This window comes from Rattus norvegicus, chromosome 18, assembly GCF_036323735.1.
Source record: "Rattus norvegicus strain BN/NHsdMcwi chromosome 18, GRCr8, whole genome shotgun sequence".
NCBI classification, from domain to species: domain Eukaryota; kingdom Metazoa; phylum Chordata; class Mammalia; order Rodentia; family Muridae; genus Rattus; species Rattus norvegicus.
Window position 1 is genome coordinate 3,535,357 of NC_086036.1, and position 13,631 is coordinate 3,548,987.

At 50.3% G+C, this 13,631-nt stretch overlaps 1 protein-coding gene across 7 annotated transcripts in view; it reads right to left on the bottom strand.

Moving 5' to 3' along the window:
• Nucleotides 1-13,631, bottom strand: part of Tmem241 (transmembrane protein 241) — a 152,234-nt gene that overhangs the window by 94,491 nt on the left and 44,112 nt on the right. For 6 of the 7 annotated variants that reach the window (XR_001842036.3, XM_017601069.3, XM_039097282.2 and 3 more), the window contains exons 7-10: nt 7,368-7,419; nt 5,710-5,758; nt 4,578-4,623; nt 1,439-1,474 (exon numbers count right to left, since the gene is read on the bottom strand). Coding sequence is in view for 5 of the 7 variants with exons in the window: in XM_017601069.3 (XP_017456558.1) it covers nt 1,439-1,474; nt 4,578-4,623; nt 5,710-5,758; nt 7,368-7,419 (183 nt within the window). In the remaining 2 variants the exon portion in view is untranslated. Of the gene's footprint in view, nt 1-1,438; nt 1,475-2,794; nt 3,010-4,577; nt 4,624-5,709; nt 5,759-7,367; nt 7,420-13,631 lie in introns of all 7 variants that reach the window. The other variant, XR_005496208.2, reaches the window with a different exon arrangement.

Consider the following 13,631-nt stretch of genomic DNA (forward strand, 5'->3'; position numbering starts at 1 on the left):
TTGGCATTTTGGGGAAAAGCATCTTAAATCCCAGCCAGTAGCTGAAAGGTAGAGATAGGCAGATCCCAGGGGCTCTCTGCCCAGCAGCCTAGCTGAGACAGCAAGCTCTAGTTCAGAGAGGCAGACAGCAAAGGAAGATTCCAGACACTGGCCTCTGGAATACTCACATGCATGCACACACGCGCGCACGCGCAAAACACACACACACACACACACACACACACACACACACACACACAGCACCAGCCAGTAGGTAGCAAACAGCTGTGCTCAGGGTGAATTTTACATTCAACAGTGTCTGGGGGGCTGGAGAGATGACTCAAGTGGTTAGTGTGTACTGTTCTTGCAGAGGATCTGAGTTCAGTTCCTAGCACCCATGTCAGGGGATGCACAGATACCTGAAACTCTGGCTCCAGAAAATGTGACTCGTTTGCCCTCTGCCACTACTTGTTCTCATGTGTGTGCACATATGAACACACACACACACACACACACACACACACACACGACTAATTAAAGATCAAAATAGTACAGGGTGTATTAATAACTGCTGGGTTGAGCTGTCCAACAGGAGCTTTTCTCTGAAAACGGAGCCACAGTGAATGCTGAATGTTGTACGTCAAGTAACTGCCACCTCAAGTGCTAAGGGACATATCTAACCTGGTGCCCTCACTGAAAGTCTGTATGTAGGTGCAGGCACACTTGGATCCCCAGTCAAGTCTGGAGTGTACACCCTGAGGCACTATCCAGTGCAGCAGGACAGCCCCACCCTCTGCAAGGCACACACAGGAATCCATGTGTCATACTTAAAAATTTATAAATTAATCCTCGGCTATGACTACCCACCTTAACAAACACACCATGAAAACCACCTTAGGTCTGGATTAAAATGAAGAGTCCTGAGAATGTCTGAAGCTTCCTATCAAAGGGATCTGGCCTATGGCTCTCTGCTCTATAAACTGAGGGGTGTGTGTGGGGGGGGTGTCTCTGTGTGTGCATGTGTGTGGTGTGTGGTGTGCGGGTGTTTGTTGTGTGAAGATGGAGGAGGTGAGGGAGATGGTCAGATAAGACAGGCATTAACCACAGGAGCCAAACTCAGGGCCACTTGAATAAGGGATTCAGGATTCAGTCTAGAAGCAAAGGTTTGGGCACTAGGAAAAATATCCCTCACCCTCCAGGGGGAAGGGTCAGACCCTCTGAAGCTCAAGACCAAACAGGCCTTGCAAGGCTTAAGGGTAGGCCAACCATTTAGATTCTTCAGATTATGATCAACACACAAAATTTAAACCTGCTCCTCCTAGCAGTCAGTTTGCCTAAAACTCTATAATCAAAATAGTGCTGGAAAACTCTATAGTCAAAATACTGCTGGAAAACGAAACCATATCTCCAGGCTTAGCAGGATATACATTTCCCTTGAAAACTGTAAATAAAGTCTTACCTGAATATGTAGTTTAAGTACTGCTGGTCAATGTCACTGAGAAATGAGACAGAGAAAAACTCATGAAATAATGGAAGGAATTTTTTAAGTCTATAAATGGTCATTATCGTCTACTAATAAATTCTACCTCTAAGTTATTGATTTCATAAACTATCAAAGGAATACTTCATATTCTAGATCAATTTTTTGTCATTTGACCCGAAATAACATTTTAAATTCCATATAACTCATTGAACATGAAGCCTTCCCCCTACATTCTGGTCTCTTTGATTTGGGAAGGTATTCTGCAGGTTACCAAAAGCGAAATGTGGACGCCAATCCGGCCACAAAATCTTTGACCTACAATCTGTCCTGCCTGCAGGATCTGCTAACGCAAAGATGGCACTGTCTGATGTGATTGTGGCTTACTCCATGAGAAGAAGCCCTTCCCAATACTGTGTGAATAAGAGAACTAGAGACTAGATACCCAGAGACCTAGGGTAAAAATCAACAAAACAAAATGGAGGGATTCCAATGACATTCTGCTACACTCATAGTGCAGTGGCCTGTACAGCCATCATCAGAAATGCTCCCTTTGCAGCACACGGGAACAGATGCAGAGACCTACTGCCAGACACTACTCAGGGAGAGTCTAAATGTGGGGTTTCCATGAAATTCCTCCCCTCAGAGTTGAGAGAGTCCCATGTCAGAGGAGGCAGAAGGACTGTAAGCGCCAGAGAACAGAGGAGAAACAGGGAGAACACGGCTCTGAATCAACTAGGCAAGGTGCGGATGCTCTCACAGAGACCGAAGCAGCAAGCACAGGGCCTGTGTGGTCTACGCTAGGTCCTCTGTGAATATATTATAGTCGTGAACTGCAGTGGAATGCAGGTGATTGTCAAGGAAGCAGAAACACAAATTCCAAACCTTTATTGGGGTTAAGCATCGATGGACCCACTCGTCTTGAGCAGACAGTTGCTACTTCAGTACAAATACACATCCTGCCCGTGAATGCATTGGCTACTCTCAAAGGAGGGACTGCTATCAATTCTATCCACTATCTCAGACCGTGGGACTCACTGGCTTCCAGGGCTGGCACTCTTAGCAGATGGGAATCCAGGGCCAGCAAGATGGCTCAGGTGAAAGTGCAGCTCTCTCGGCCCTCAGTCTGCTCTCCACAGACAGAGAGACAGAACTGATGGAAGAGGAGAGAGCTACACACTAACCATGGCACGGATACATCTCACATATGCATCACACACACACACACACACACACACACACACACACACACACACACAAATAGGATTTCTTTGTAAAAATACAGAATACTCAAATAAATTCAAAACTCAGCTAAAGACTTTTATCTTAGTGTACCTGTGGTAGATGCTCAAACTCTAAGAATCACATGTATGTTATTCATTCAGACTCAAATTGAAGTGAGCATCGTACACTTTGTGTGGCTTTTTTTCTTTCTTTCTGGGACATGGGTTTTCCTATGGAGCCCAGTGTAGCCTTGAACTCTCAATCTTCCAGCCAAAGAGGAATTAATTAATGGTCTTCCAAACCACACCTGGCTCTGCTGGCTCTGGCTGCAGAAACATTCAAAGAAAAGGCAACCTGAGGAGTGAAAGTCACAGGGACAGACAGAGACTAAATTACCCTGGGGTCACGGGATGGGGCCTTTGTAAGATTCAAACTTAAGGACAACAGCTGCCTTAGGCAAACGCCAGGTGGAATTTAGGATAACACCCAGTTTCAGGAAATGAGCTAACCGCCCTTAGCAGGGGTCCTTCACCACCCCTTCTGCGTGCCAAAGATAGTTCCCCACCAAGGGCCTCCAATTAATTCAAAGGACAATAGGCGGCCACCAATGAATTCAAAAGGTAATAGGCCCCACCATCCACCAATGAGAAATAACGAACTCATGCTGTAACCTAAAGCCTATACCCTGAAATAGTATAAAGGGTGTGGCTTTTGTTCTTCAGGGTCACCTCTGTCCCGATTACAGGGTCACCCCAGTGCACTGGATCATTAAACCTCTTGCTTATTGCATCGATCTCCATCTCTGTGTCTCTGTGAGTGGGACCTCCTGGACATAGGGCTCAGAGGGCTTTTCTCGAGTCTTACACCTTCTCATGGAGTTCACAGGGATGGGGCCTTCACATGGGGGTCACAGGGACAATTCCAGGTACCCCCACACCCAGAAGCCAGCTGGCCAGTCTCAGGCTCCAACTGTGTGGAGGCAAAAATTCTTTTTTCTTTCCTTTTCTTCTCTTTTTTTCCTTTACATTCACTAAGGCTTTTCATTGGCTACTTACAACAGACCGGAAACTAGAGAGACTTTCCAATATAAGCTGAGTCAGGTTTTAGGGACTGTGAAAACAAGAACACAGAAGCTGCCCTTCTGTTAGATGTAGTGAGAAGGCTAGGCTGACTCCATGACAGGCTTCAAAATGCCAGTTAAGAAGACTAGGCCTAAATATGTTTCCAAAAACTGGGCAATTCCAGCCAAGTCCAGGCCTCAGAAGCTGCCCCGCCACCTGGCCTGAGGCAAGGACAATGGGTCAACGGCAGTTTCCAGACTTCCTTAGCTACTTCCTCAGCAACAGTTTCCAGACCTCCCCCAGCAACAGTTCCAGACCCAACACTCAGAAAATGGAATGTCCATAGAGATGGACCCAACAGATTAACATAGAGGTGAACTATCCTGCAATCTCCTTCTGTGCTTTAACTCAGGCCTGCAAGCGCACTTGGCTGTCTCTCTATTCTGGTAATGGGAGACCCCAGCATGCTGGACTTCTGCAGAACAAAACACTCTTTGCATTTGCGTACTATTTATGTCCAGGGTATCATTCTTTGGCAAATGATGGGCCCTCACAGTTGGCAAGCAGCACCAGAACAGCTGGGCCCTTGAACAGCTGGGCAGATGGCACATCCTTCACTAAATGCTCATCCAAATGGCTGTGCTTAAAGGATAGGAGACTTCCTTGCCTCTAGCACACATTGCTGAAGGTAGGGGGTAACAGGCCTAAAAGTGTCCCAATCCGCAACAAGAAGGATGCTTTGGAGGCCATCACTTTCCTAGCTGCATCTCCAGTTAGAGGGACGACTTGTATCACGTGTAGGTCTCATCTCCTCCCAAATGTTAAGAGCTTACCTTAGCACAGTAGGCTTCCGGGACCTCCTAAGTATTTTGTAAGAACCTAGACATGAAGAGACACCAGTCACTGACACTGTGTAAGGAGCTGGCTCCAGGCTCCCTCTCCCTGTTTCACACTCTGATAGGCAGAGGTCAAGAGCAGGGATGAGGGATGCACTTCAGCCCAGCAGGGGCGCTTTCAGAAATGACCACAGTGGTACTCATTACAGGCAGGTCTAGTTTCTTCCCATGATGCATGTGGAGAACAGAAACGCCCAAGATTCCCAATTGCAACCAAAATCAAACTGTCTTTTAATTTCACCTTTTTGGATTTTTGTTTGCTACTGCAGTAATTTTATACAGGCCGTTCTGAGTGTTAGGTCTCAAAGCCCATATATGCAGAAATGAGCCCAAGCGGGACTTGGATTTCTGGTGGTCAGGTAAAAGCAAGCGTTCCTCTGGAACTTGTGAAGTGAGCTTTTCTTTCCCCAAAGGAGCCCCTCCCCCAAGCTGCTCATCCTCTTTATGACATCTCCCTCTCTGGCGGTCTCTGGCACTTGCTCTGCTCTGCTCTGTCTCTGGCTACCTCTACTACACCCTCCCACTTCCCTAGCCCTGGCCATGACCAACCTGCCTTCCTTTGTCTCTGCTCTGGACTCTTCCAGATGCCTCCGGTAATAAATTAACCCTTGCTCCTGCTGGAGTGGCCATGCCAGCAGTCACTCTACTGAGTCCCCTCACAGACACTATTTTTAGGAAAGACCGACCATCATTCCAGACAAAACCCAAGCAGGCATTGTGGCGCGTGCCTGGCGATCCTTCCTTCCTAGCACTTGGGAGGCAGAGGCAGGGGGGTCTCTGTGAGTTCAAAGCCAGCCTGGTCTACAAAGACAGCCAGGGAAACCAATCTCGAAAAACAAAGATAAACCCAAACCAAGGAGAGTTTGGCACAAAAGAGAATTATGCTGTAAAATGGAAATATTTGAGGAAAAGTTCAAAGCAGAAAAAAACAAAATCTGAAAGATGTCCATTTTGCTTTAAATATGAAGATATTTTAATTTTCCTGTTGTCCAGGATCACTAGAAATGACTCCAGAGTAGGAGCTTAGTAACCTCCTCTCTTGTTTAAGAAAAGACTTTTAAACACTTACCTACACAAAAGAAGTGGATTAGAGCCCAGAAATATCCATCTGGATCAAACTGTAAGACAGGATTAAAAAGGCAGGGTCAAGCTACAGCAAGCAGGAATTTTTACGGCAGTCAGGAATCAGACAGCAAAGAGAGCTGAAGGCTCCAGAGCTCCTGGGGCTTAGAATCAGGTCATTTCCCACCCAGAGGCCCTGTACCCTACTCCGCCACCACCCGATGTGTCTGTCTGTCATGGTAAAGAGTGGGATCTAAGCCTGGATGGAGACAGCTGCTGTTCCTCCCTTAAGAGATGACCTGGCTGTGTGCACTGGGATGCCAGGGCTGCACTACCACACCCAGCTTGTGTTTTCTAACTCGGACGCTGGAAATCCAGACTCGGTCCTCAAGTACTTAGCCAGCGAGCCAGCGCTCTTGCCCGTGCTGTGAGACATTAAAGGAGGGAAACTACTCAAAGCACTGGCGTGGAGCTTGCTGTGAGGCAAGTCGTGTAAGTGTTAGTCCTTCCTGCTTGCAGGGACTCCCTAGCCTCAGTGTTCCCCGGCTGAACCCTGACCTCTCTGTGCTACAGTGACCTGTTGTCTTAGTCTGTTTCCCTCCCCTTTGCGTTAAATGTCTCCAAATTCTGCTGGAACGGACTGGTGTCTGTATCCTTGGAGCCTCCGTGCCTAACACTCAATAGAGTCTTACTACTAGGGGAGGAAGGAGGAAAGGTAAGAAAGAAAAATGATTTACCCAAAAAAGGGTAATTGTTGAGGTTTAGTCTCATTATATATTGCATGTTAAATACTGGCCCCCAAGATCTGGATACCCACCGACCCCACCCCCAACATGCACACACACACACACACACACGCACGCGCACACACACACACGCACGCGCACACACACACACACACGCACGCGCACACACACACACACACACACACACGGAGATCCTCAGGGACAAGGAGATACTCACATACACCAAGTGATACTATATAACTTTGCTCCTTAATTTAAAACTACTGGTTAAATGCCCACAGCCTACAGCTGGCTAAGACAGGTAGGCAGGGCTTCAGTTCCTAAGCTTGGAGTCTGAGGGAGAGACCACAAGAAGAGAGGAGAAGCCATGGGGTAGGTGGATTGTGAGAACCGGGCCATGAGGGTTGACCAGTTAGGGTTGGACCAGTTAGGGTTGGAGCAGCCCAGGCAGAGTGTGGCAAGTTATGTATCAGGTTATTGCTAGGAAAGTATACGAAATAGCACAGAGGGTTGATACCTGCCCAGCTCTAATGCATTTAAGGCTTATTATAAATATAAAGGTTTTGTGTCTTTCAGATAGAAACCCTCAGTTGATATTCACCACAATGATGAGGTGATTACTAGGGCTGAAAGGGGTCTCTGAGTGACTCAGAGGGTAAACTACATCCGGCACAGCACAGGTGTGGGATCAAATGTTCCTGAGGCACTTACACCCCTGCACTCCTCCAGGAGCCATTGCTCCAAGGCCTGGAGAAATAGCAGGTGGAGACACTAGGCAGCCGTCCTGATAGCTTTTGCACGTCTTTGGTTGGCCATGCCATTCTGGTTCTAAAAGAAAGAGAAGTCGAAGCACCGTACATCTGTGTGTGCTTCAGAGAGCAAGGGGGTCTGTGAAAATACCAAGTTCACCTGGACTTACCTGAGAGTCCTGGAAGGGAAGGCACACTGCAGCAGCCAAGAGGAAGAGGGCACTGTGGACAGGCAGATACACAGGCAACTTCAGCTTTCACCATCAGAGCATGTCTCAGTGTGTGCGGATGTAGAGACACACCCGCTGGCATGTGCACGTGGCAAAGAGGCTACGAGCACCCAGTGCCCTGAGCATCTCTGAGAGCCCCGCTACCTACACCTCACAGTTGTACGCTCTGCTGACAGTCAGGTGTCTCCTGTGGCTCAGCTAGCTGTTTCCTGAAGCATTGGACTCACAGAGTACCTGAGAACTAGAGCTGCTTCACTCCAAAAGTGCTCATGTCAGCATCCACACCCCCAGACATGGGAGAGGCAAACTGGGAGATCACCTGTACCCCCAGACATGGGAGAGGCAAACTGGGAGATCACCTGTACCCCCAGACATGGGAGAGGCAAACTGGGAGATCACCCGTACCCCCAGATATGAGAGAGGCAAACTGGGAGATCACCTGTACCCCCAGACATGGGAGAGGCAAACTGGGAGATCACCTGTACCCCCAGATATGAGAGAGGCAAACTGGGAGATCACCTGTACCCCCAGACATGGGAGAGGCAAACTGGGAGGTCACCTGTACCCCCAGACATGGGAGAGGCAAACTGAGAGATCACCCGTACCCCCAGACATGGGAGAGGCAAACTGGGAGATCACCCGTACCCCCAGACATGGGAGAGGCAAACTGGGAGATCACCTGTACCCCCAGACATGGGAGAGGCAAACTGGGAGATCACCCGTACCCCCAGATATGGGAGAGGCAAACTGGGAGATCACCTGTACCCCCAGATATGGGAGAGGCAAACTGGGAGATCACCTGTACCCCCAGATATGGGAGAGGCAAACTGGGAGATCACCCGCATCCCCAGACATGGGAGAGGCAGCATTACGTCATGGTCCACCACTGCTCTGACTAAATAATTGATCTCAGTATCTCCAATAACAGGGCATATCAAACATGTGCTTCTTGATAAGTTACACTCAGGACACAGAATCAATCAAGTGGTATCAAGTACCTTAGGTGCTCGAACTTAATAATGTGGAAATAATATAATAAACCTAAACTTAGGCACAGTCCACAGACAACAGTGCTGGACCGTCAACAGTGTAGAGACCAGGCCGCTGCAGAAGGCAACAGAGCTTGCTGCTGGGGGATGATGACAGCTGAGTTATGAGTTTAATTCCTGGGGCACGGTGGAAGGAAAGAGCTAACCCCAGTGAGTTGTCCTTTAACATCCATGCATGACAGAAGACACACACACACACACACACACACACACACACACACACACACACACACATATCAATAAATAAATGTATATTTAAAACATTTAATGGGAAGGCAAATAAAAAAAATAAACAAAAATAAAGGTTGAAGAACTGGCTGGTATTGAAAGGCACATGCCGTCCCATAGGGGAAACTCTTATAAAGACAGAATGGGATACTGACAAGATTTAAACATGAACTCGGTATCAGATAAGGGCACCTTATCAATGTAGTCTAGTAAATGTAAATGTGTTTTGGTTACATCAGGGATGGTTGATAGATATTAAGAGACAAAGTACTTAAGAACAGGGTCATGGTCTCTGAACTGACTCTCAAGTGAATCAGAAAAATACCGGTTTAAAAAATATATATATATGTATACATACATATATATATACTTAGATATACTAATAGATAGATAGATAGATAGATAGATAGATAGATAGATAGATAGAGGATAGATAGATAGATAGATAGATAGAGGATAGATAGATAGATAGATAGATAGATAGAGGATAGATAGAATAGATAGATGGGTATATATATATATATATGGAAGAAAACAAATATAAAAAAGGTAGAAATGTGTAAATGTAGGAATTCACTGTACTATTCTTGCTCAGTCTTTTTAAAAATACTGTTGTTTTAAATGACTTGTTTGTTTTGTGTGCATTGGTGTTCTGCCTGCATGTATGTCTGCATGAGGGTATCATATCCCCCAGAAACAGAGTTGCGGACAGTCATGAGATGCCTGGGAACTGAGCCTGGGTCCTCTGGAAAAGCATCCAAGAGCTCTTAACCTCTGAGCATCACTTTAGCGCCTACTGCTTAATCTTTGCTTCCAGACAGAAGGTTTTTAAGAAAAGCCTTTTGTGCTCCTGAAATACAGGTGAAATCCTACAGTGCTAGGTTGTGCTTGCCTCATCCTGAGGGAAGGGACAGGGTGCATCTGGGTCCCTGACTAGGAAAACCTATCCAGAAACTTTAATTTACATTGTCTACTTTATATATATTGTGAGATTTCTATAAAATATTCCTCTTAAAAATTCTCTTACAAAAGCCCAACACAGCCAGATGGTGAGAACGCATGCCGTTAACCCCAGCACTGGGGAATCAGGGGCAGGCAGGTCTCTGAGGTGGAGGATAGTCTGGTCTACAGTGAGTTCCAGGGCAGCCAGGGCTACACAAAGAATCCCTGTCTCAAAAAACCAAACCAAGCCAACCAACCAACCAACCAAACAGCCTACCACACCCACTCAGGTATTTTCAGAACTCTCTCTGCTGCTCAAAGTCCACCTGGGCTATCAGAACCCGTGGTTTTTGCATCTCTCCTCTGGTTTTCATACACAGAAAGACCTTGCTTTGGGTTTTGTCCAACAAATTTCTCCTTTTAAAAAGAGGCACCAAGAAGCACTGACCCCAAGCCAGCCTACTCCCCGTTCTTTAGCCATTTTATAAGACAGCAGCATGCACAGCCATACCCCTGCCCCTGATCTGTTGCATCCCTGGCAACTGTGAGGTCAAAGGCATGAAGGGCAGCACTCAGTCAGCACACAGGAGCAGCACTCAGTCAGCACACAGGAGCAGCACTCAGTCAGGACACAGGGGCAGCACTCAGTCAGCACACACAGGGGCAGCACTCAGTCAGCACACACAGGGGCAGCCTCAGTCAGCACACACAGGGGCAGCCTCAGTCAGCACACAGGGACAGCACTCAGTCAGGACACAGGGGCAGCGCTCAGTCAGCACACAGGAGCAGCACTCAGTCAGCACACAGGAGCAGCACTCAGTCAGGACACAGGGGCAGCACTCAGTCAGGACGCAGGGGCAGCACTCAGTCAGCACACAGGGACAGCACTCAGTCAGCACACACAGGGGCAGCACTCAGTCAGCACACAGGCACAGCACTCAGTCAGCACACACAGGGACAGCACTCAGTCAGGACACAGGAGCAGCACTCAGTCAGCACACAGGGACAGCACTCAGTCAGCACACACAGGGGCAGCACTCAGTCAGCACACACAGGGGCAGCACTCAGTCAGGACACAGGGGCAGCACTCAGTCAGCACACAGGAGCAGCACTCAGTCAGCACACATGGGGCAGCACCCAGTCAGGACACAGGAGCAGCACTCAGTCAGCACACAGGGGCAGCACTCAGTCAGCACACAGGAGCAGCACTCAGTCAGCACACAGGAGCAGCACTCAGTCAGGACACAGGGGCAGCACTCAGTCAGGACACAGGGGCAGCACTCAGTCAGCACACAGGGACAGCACTCAGTCAGCACACACAGGGGCAGCACTCAGTCAGCACACAGGGGCAGCACTCAGTCAGGACACAGGAGCAGCACTCAGTCAGCACACACAGGAGCAGCACTCAGTCAGCACACAGGGGCAGCACTCAGTCAGGACACAGGAGCAGCACTCAGTCAGGACACAGGGACAGCACTCAGTCAGCACACACAGGGGCAGCACTCAGTCAGCACACAGGGGCAGCACTCAGTCAGCACACAGGAGCAGCACTCAGAAAGGACACAGGGGCAGCACTCAGTCAGGACACAGGAGCAGCACTCAGTCAGGACACAGGGGCAGCACTCAGTCAGGACACAGGAGCAGCACTCAGTCAGGACACAGGGGCAGCACTCAGTCAGCACACAGGGGCAGCACTCAGTCAGGACACACAGGAGCAGCACTCAGTCAGCACACACAGGGGCAGCACTCAGTCAGCACACACAGGGACAGCACTCAGTCAGCACACAGGAGCAGCACTCAGTCAGGACACAGGGGCACCACTCAGTCAGCACACACAGGGACAGCACTCAGTCAGCACACACAGGGGCAGCACTCAGTCAGCACACACAGGGACAGCACTCAGTCAGCACACAGGAGCAGCACTCAGTCAGGACACAGGGACAGCACTCAGTCAGCACACACAGGGACAGCACTCAGTCAGCACACACAGGGGCAGCACTCAGTCAGCACACACAGGGGCAGCACTCAGTCAGCACACACAGGGACAGCACTCAGTCAGCACACAGGAGCAGCACTCAGTCAGGACACAGGGACAGCACTCAGTCAGCACACACAGGGACAGCACTCAGTCAGCACACACAGGGGCAGCACTCAGTCAGCACACACAGGGACAGCACTCAGTCAGCACACAGGAGCAGCACTCAGTCAGGACACAGGGGCAGCACTCAGTCAGCACACACAGGGGCAGCACTCAGTCAGGACACAGGAGCAGCACTCAGTCAGGACACACAGGGGCAGCACTCAGTCAGCACACACAGGGGCAGCCTCAGTCAGCACACACAGGGGCAGCCTCAGTCAGCACACACAGGGGCAGCCTCAGTCAGCACACAGGAGCAGCACTCAGTCAGCACACACAGGGGCAGCACTCAGTCAGCACACACAGGAGCAGCACTCAGTCAGCACACACAGGGGCAGCACTCAGTCAGGACACAGGGGCAGCACTCAGTCAGCACACACAGGGGCAGCACTCAGTCAGCACACACAGGAGCAGCACTCAGTCAGCACACACAGGGGCAGCCTCAGTCAGCACACACAGGAGCAGCACTCAGTCAGCACACAGGAGCAGCACTCAGTCAGGACACAGGGGCAGCACTCAGTCAGGACACAGGAGCAGCACTCAGTCAGGACACAGGAGCAGCACTCAGTCAGCACACACAGGGGCAGCACTCAGTCAGCACACAGGGGCAGCACTCAGTCAGCACACAGGGGCAGCACTCAGTCAGGACACAGGGGCAGCACTCAGTCAGCACACAGGGGCAGCACTCAGTCAGCACACACAGGAGCAGCACTCAGTCAGGACACAGGGGCAGCACTCAGTCAGCACACACAGGGGCAGCACTCAGTCAGCACACACAGGGGCAGCACTCAGTCAGCACACAGGGGCAGCACTCAGTCAGCACACAGGAGCAGCACTCAGTCAGGACACAGGGGCAGCACTCAGTCAGGACACAGGGGCAGCACTCAGTCAGCACACAGGGGCAGCACTCAGTCAGCACACACAGGAGCAGCACTCAGTCAGGACACAGGGGCAGCACTCAGTCAGCACACACAGGGGCAGCACTCAGTCAGCACACACAGGGGCAGCACTCAGTCAGCACACAGGGGCAGCACTCAGTCAGCACACAGGGGCAGCACTCAGTCAGCACACAGGGGCAGCACTCAGTCAGGACACAGGAGCAGCACTCAGTCAGCACACAGGGGCAGCACTCAGTCAGCACACAGGAGCAGCACTCAGTCAGCACACAGGAGCAGCACTCAGTCAGCACACAGGGGCAGCACTCAGTCAGGACACAGGGACAGCACTCAGTCAGCACACACAGGGGCAGCACTCAGACAGCACACACAGGGGCAGCACTCAGTCAGCACACACAGGAGCAGCACTCAGTCAGCACACAGGGGCAGCACTCAGTCAGGACACAGGGGCAGCACTCAGTCAGCACACAGGGGCAGCACTCAGTCAGCACACAGGGGCAGCACTCAGTCAGGACACAGGGGCAGCACTCAGTCAGCACACACAGGGACAGCACTCAGTCAGGACACAGGAGCAGCACTCAGTCAGCACACACAGGGACAGCACTCAGTCAGGACACAGGGGCAGCACTCAGTCAGGACACAGGGGCAGCACTCAGTCAGCACACAGGGGCAGCACTCAGTCAGGACACAGGGGCAGCACTCAGTCAGCACACACAGGGGCAGCACCCAGTCAGGACACAGGAGCAGCACTCAGTCAGCACACAGGAGCAGCACTCAGTCAGGACACAGGGGCAGCACTCAGTCAGCACACACAGGGGCAGCACTCAGTCAGGACACAGGAGCAGCACTCAGTCAGCACACAGGGGCAGCACTCAGTCAGGACACACAGGGACAGCACTCAGTCAGGACACAGGAGCAGCACTCAGTCAGGACACAGGGGCAGCACTCAGTC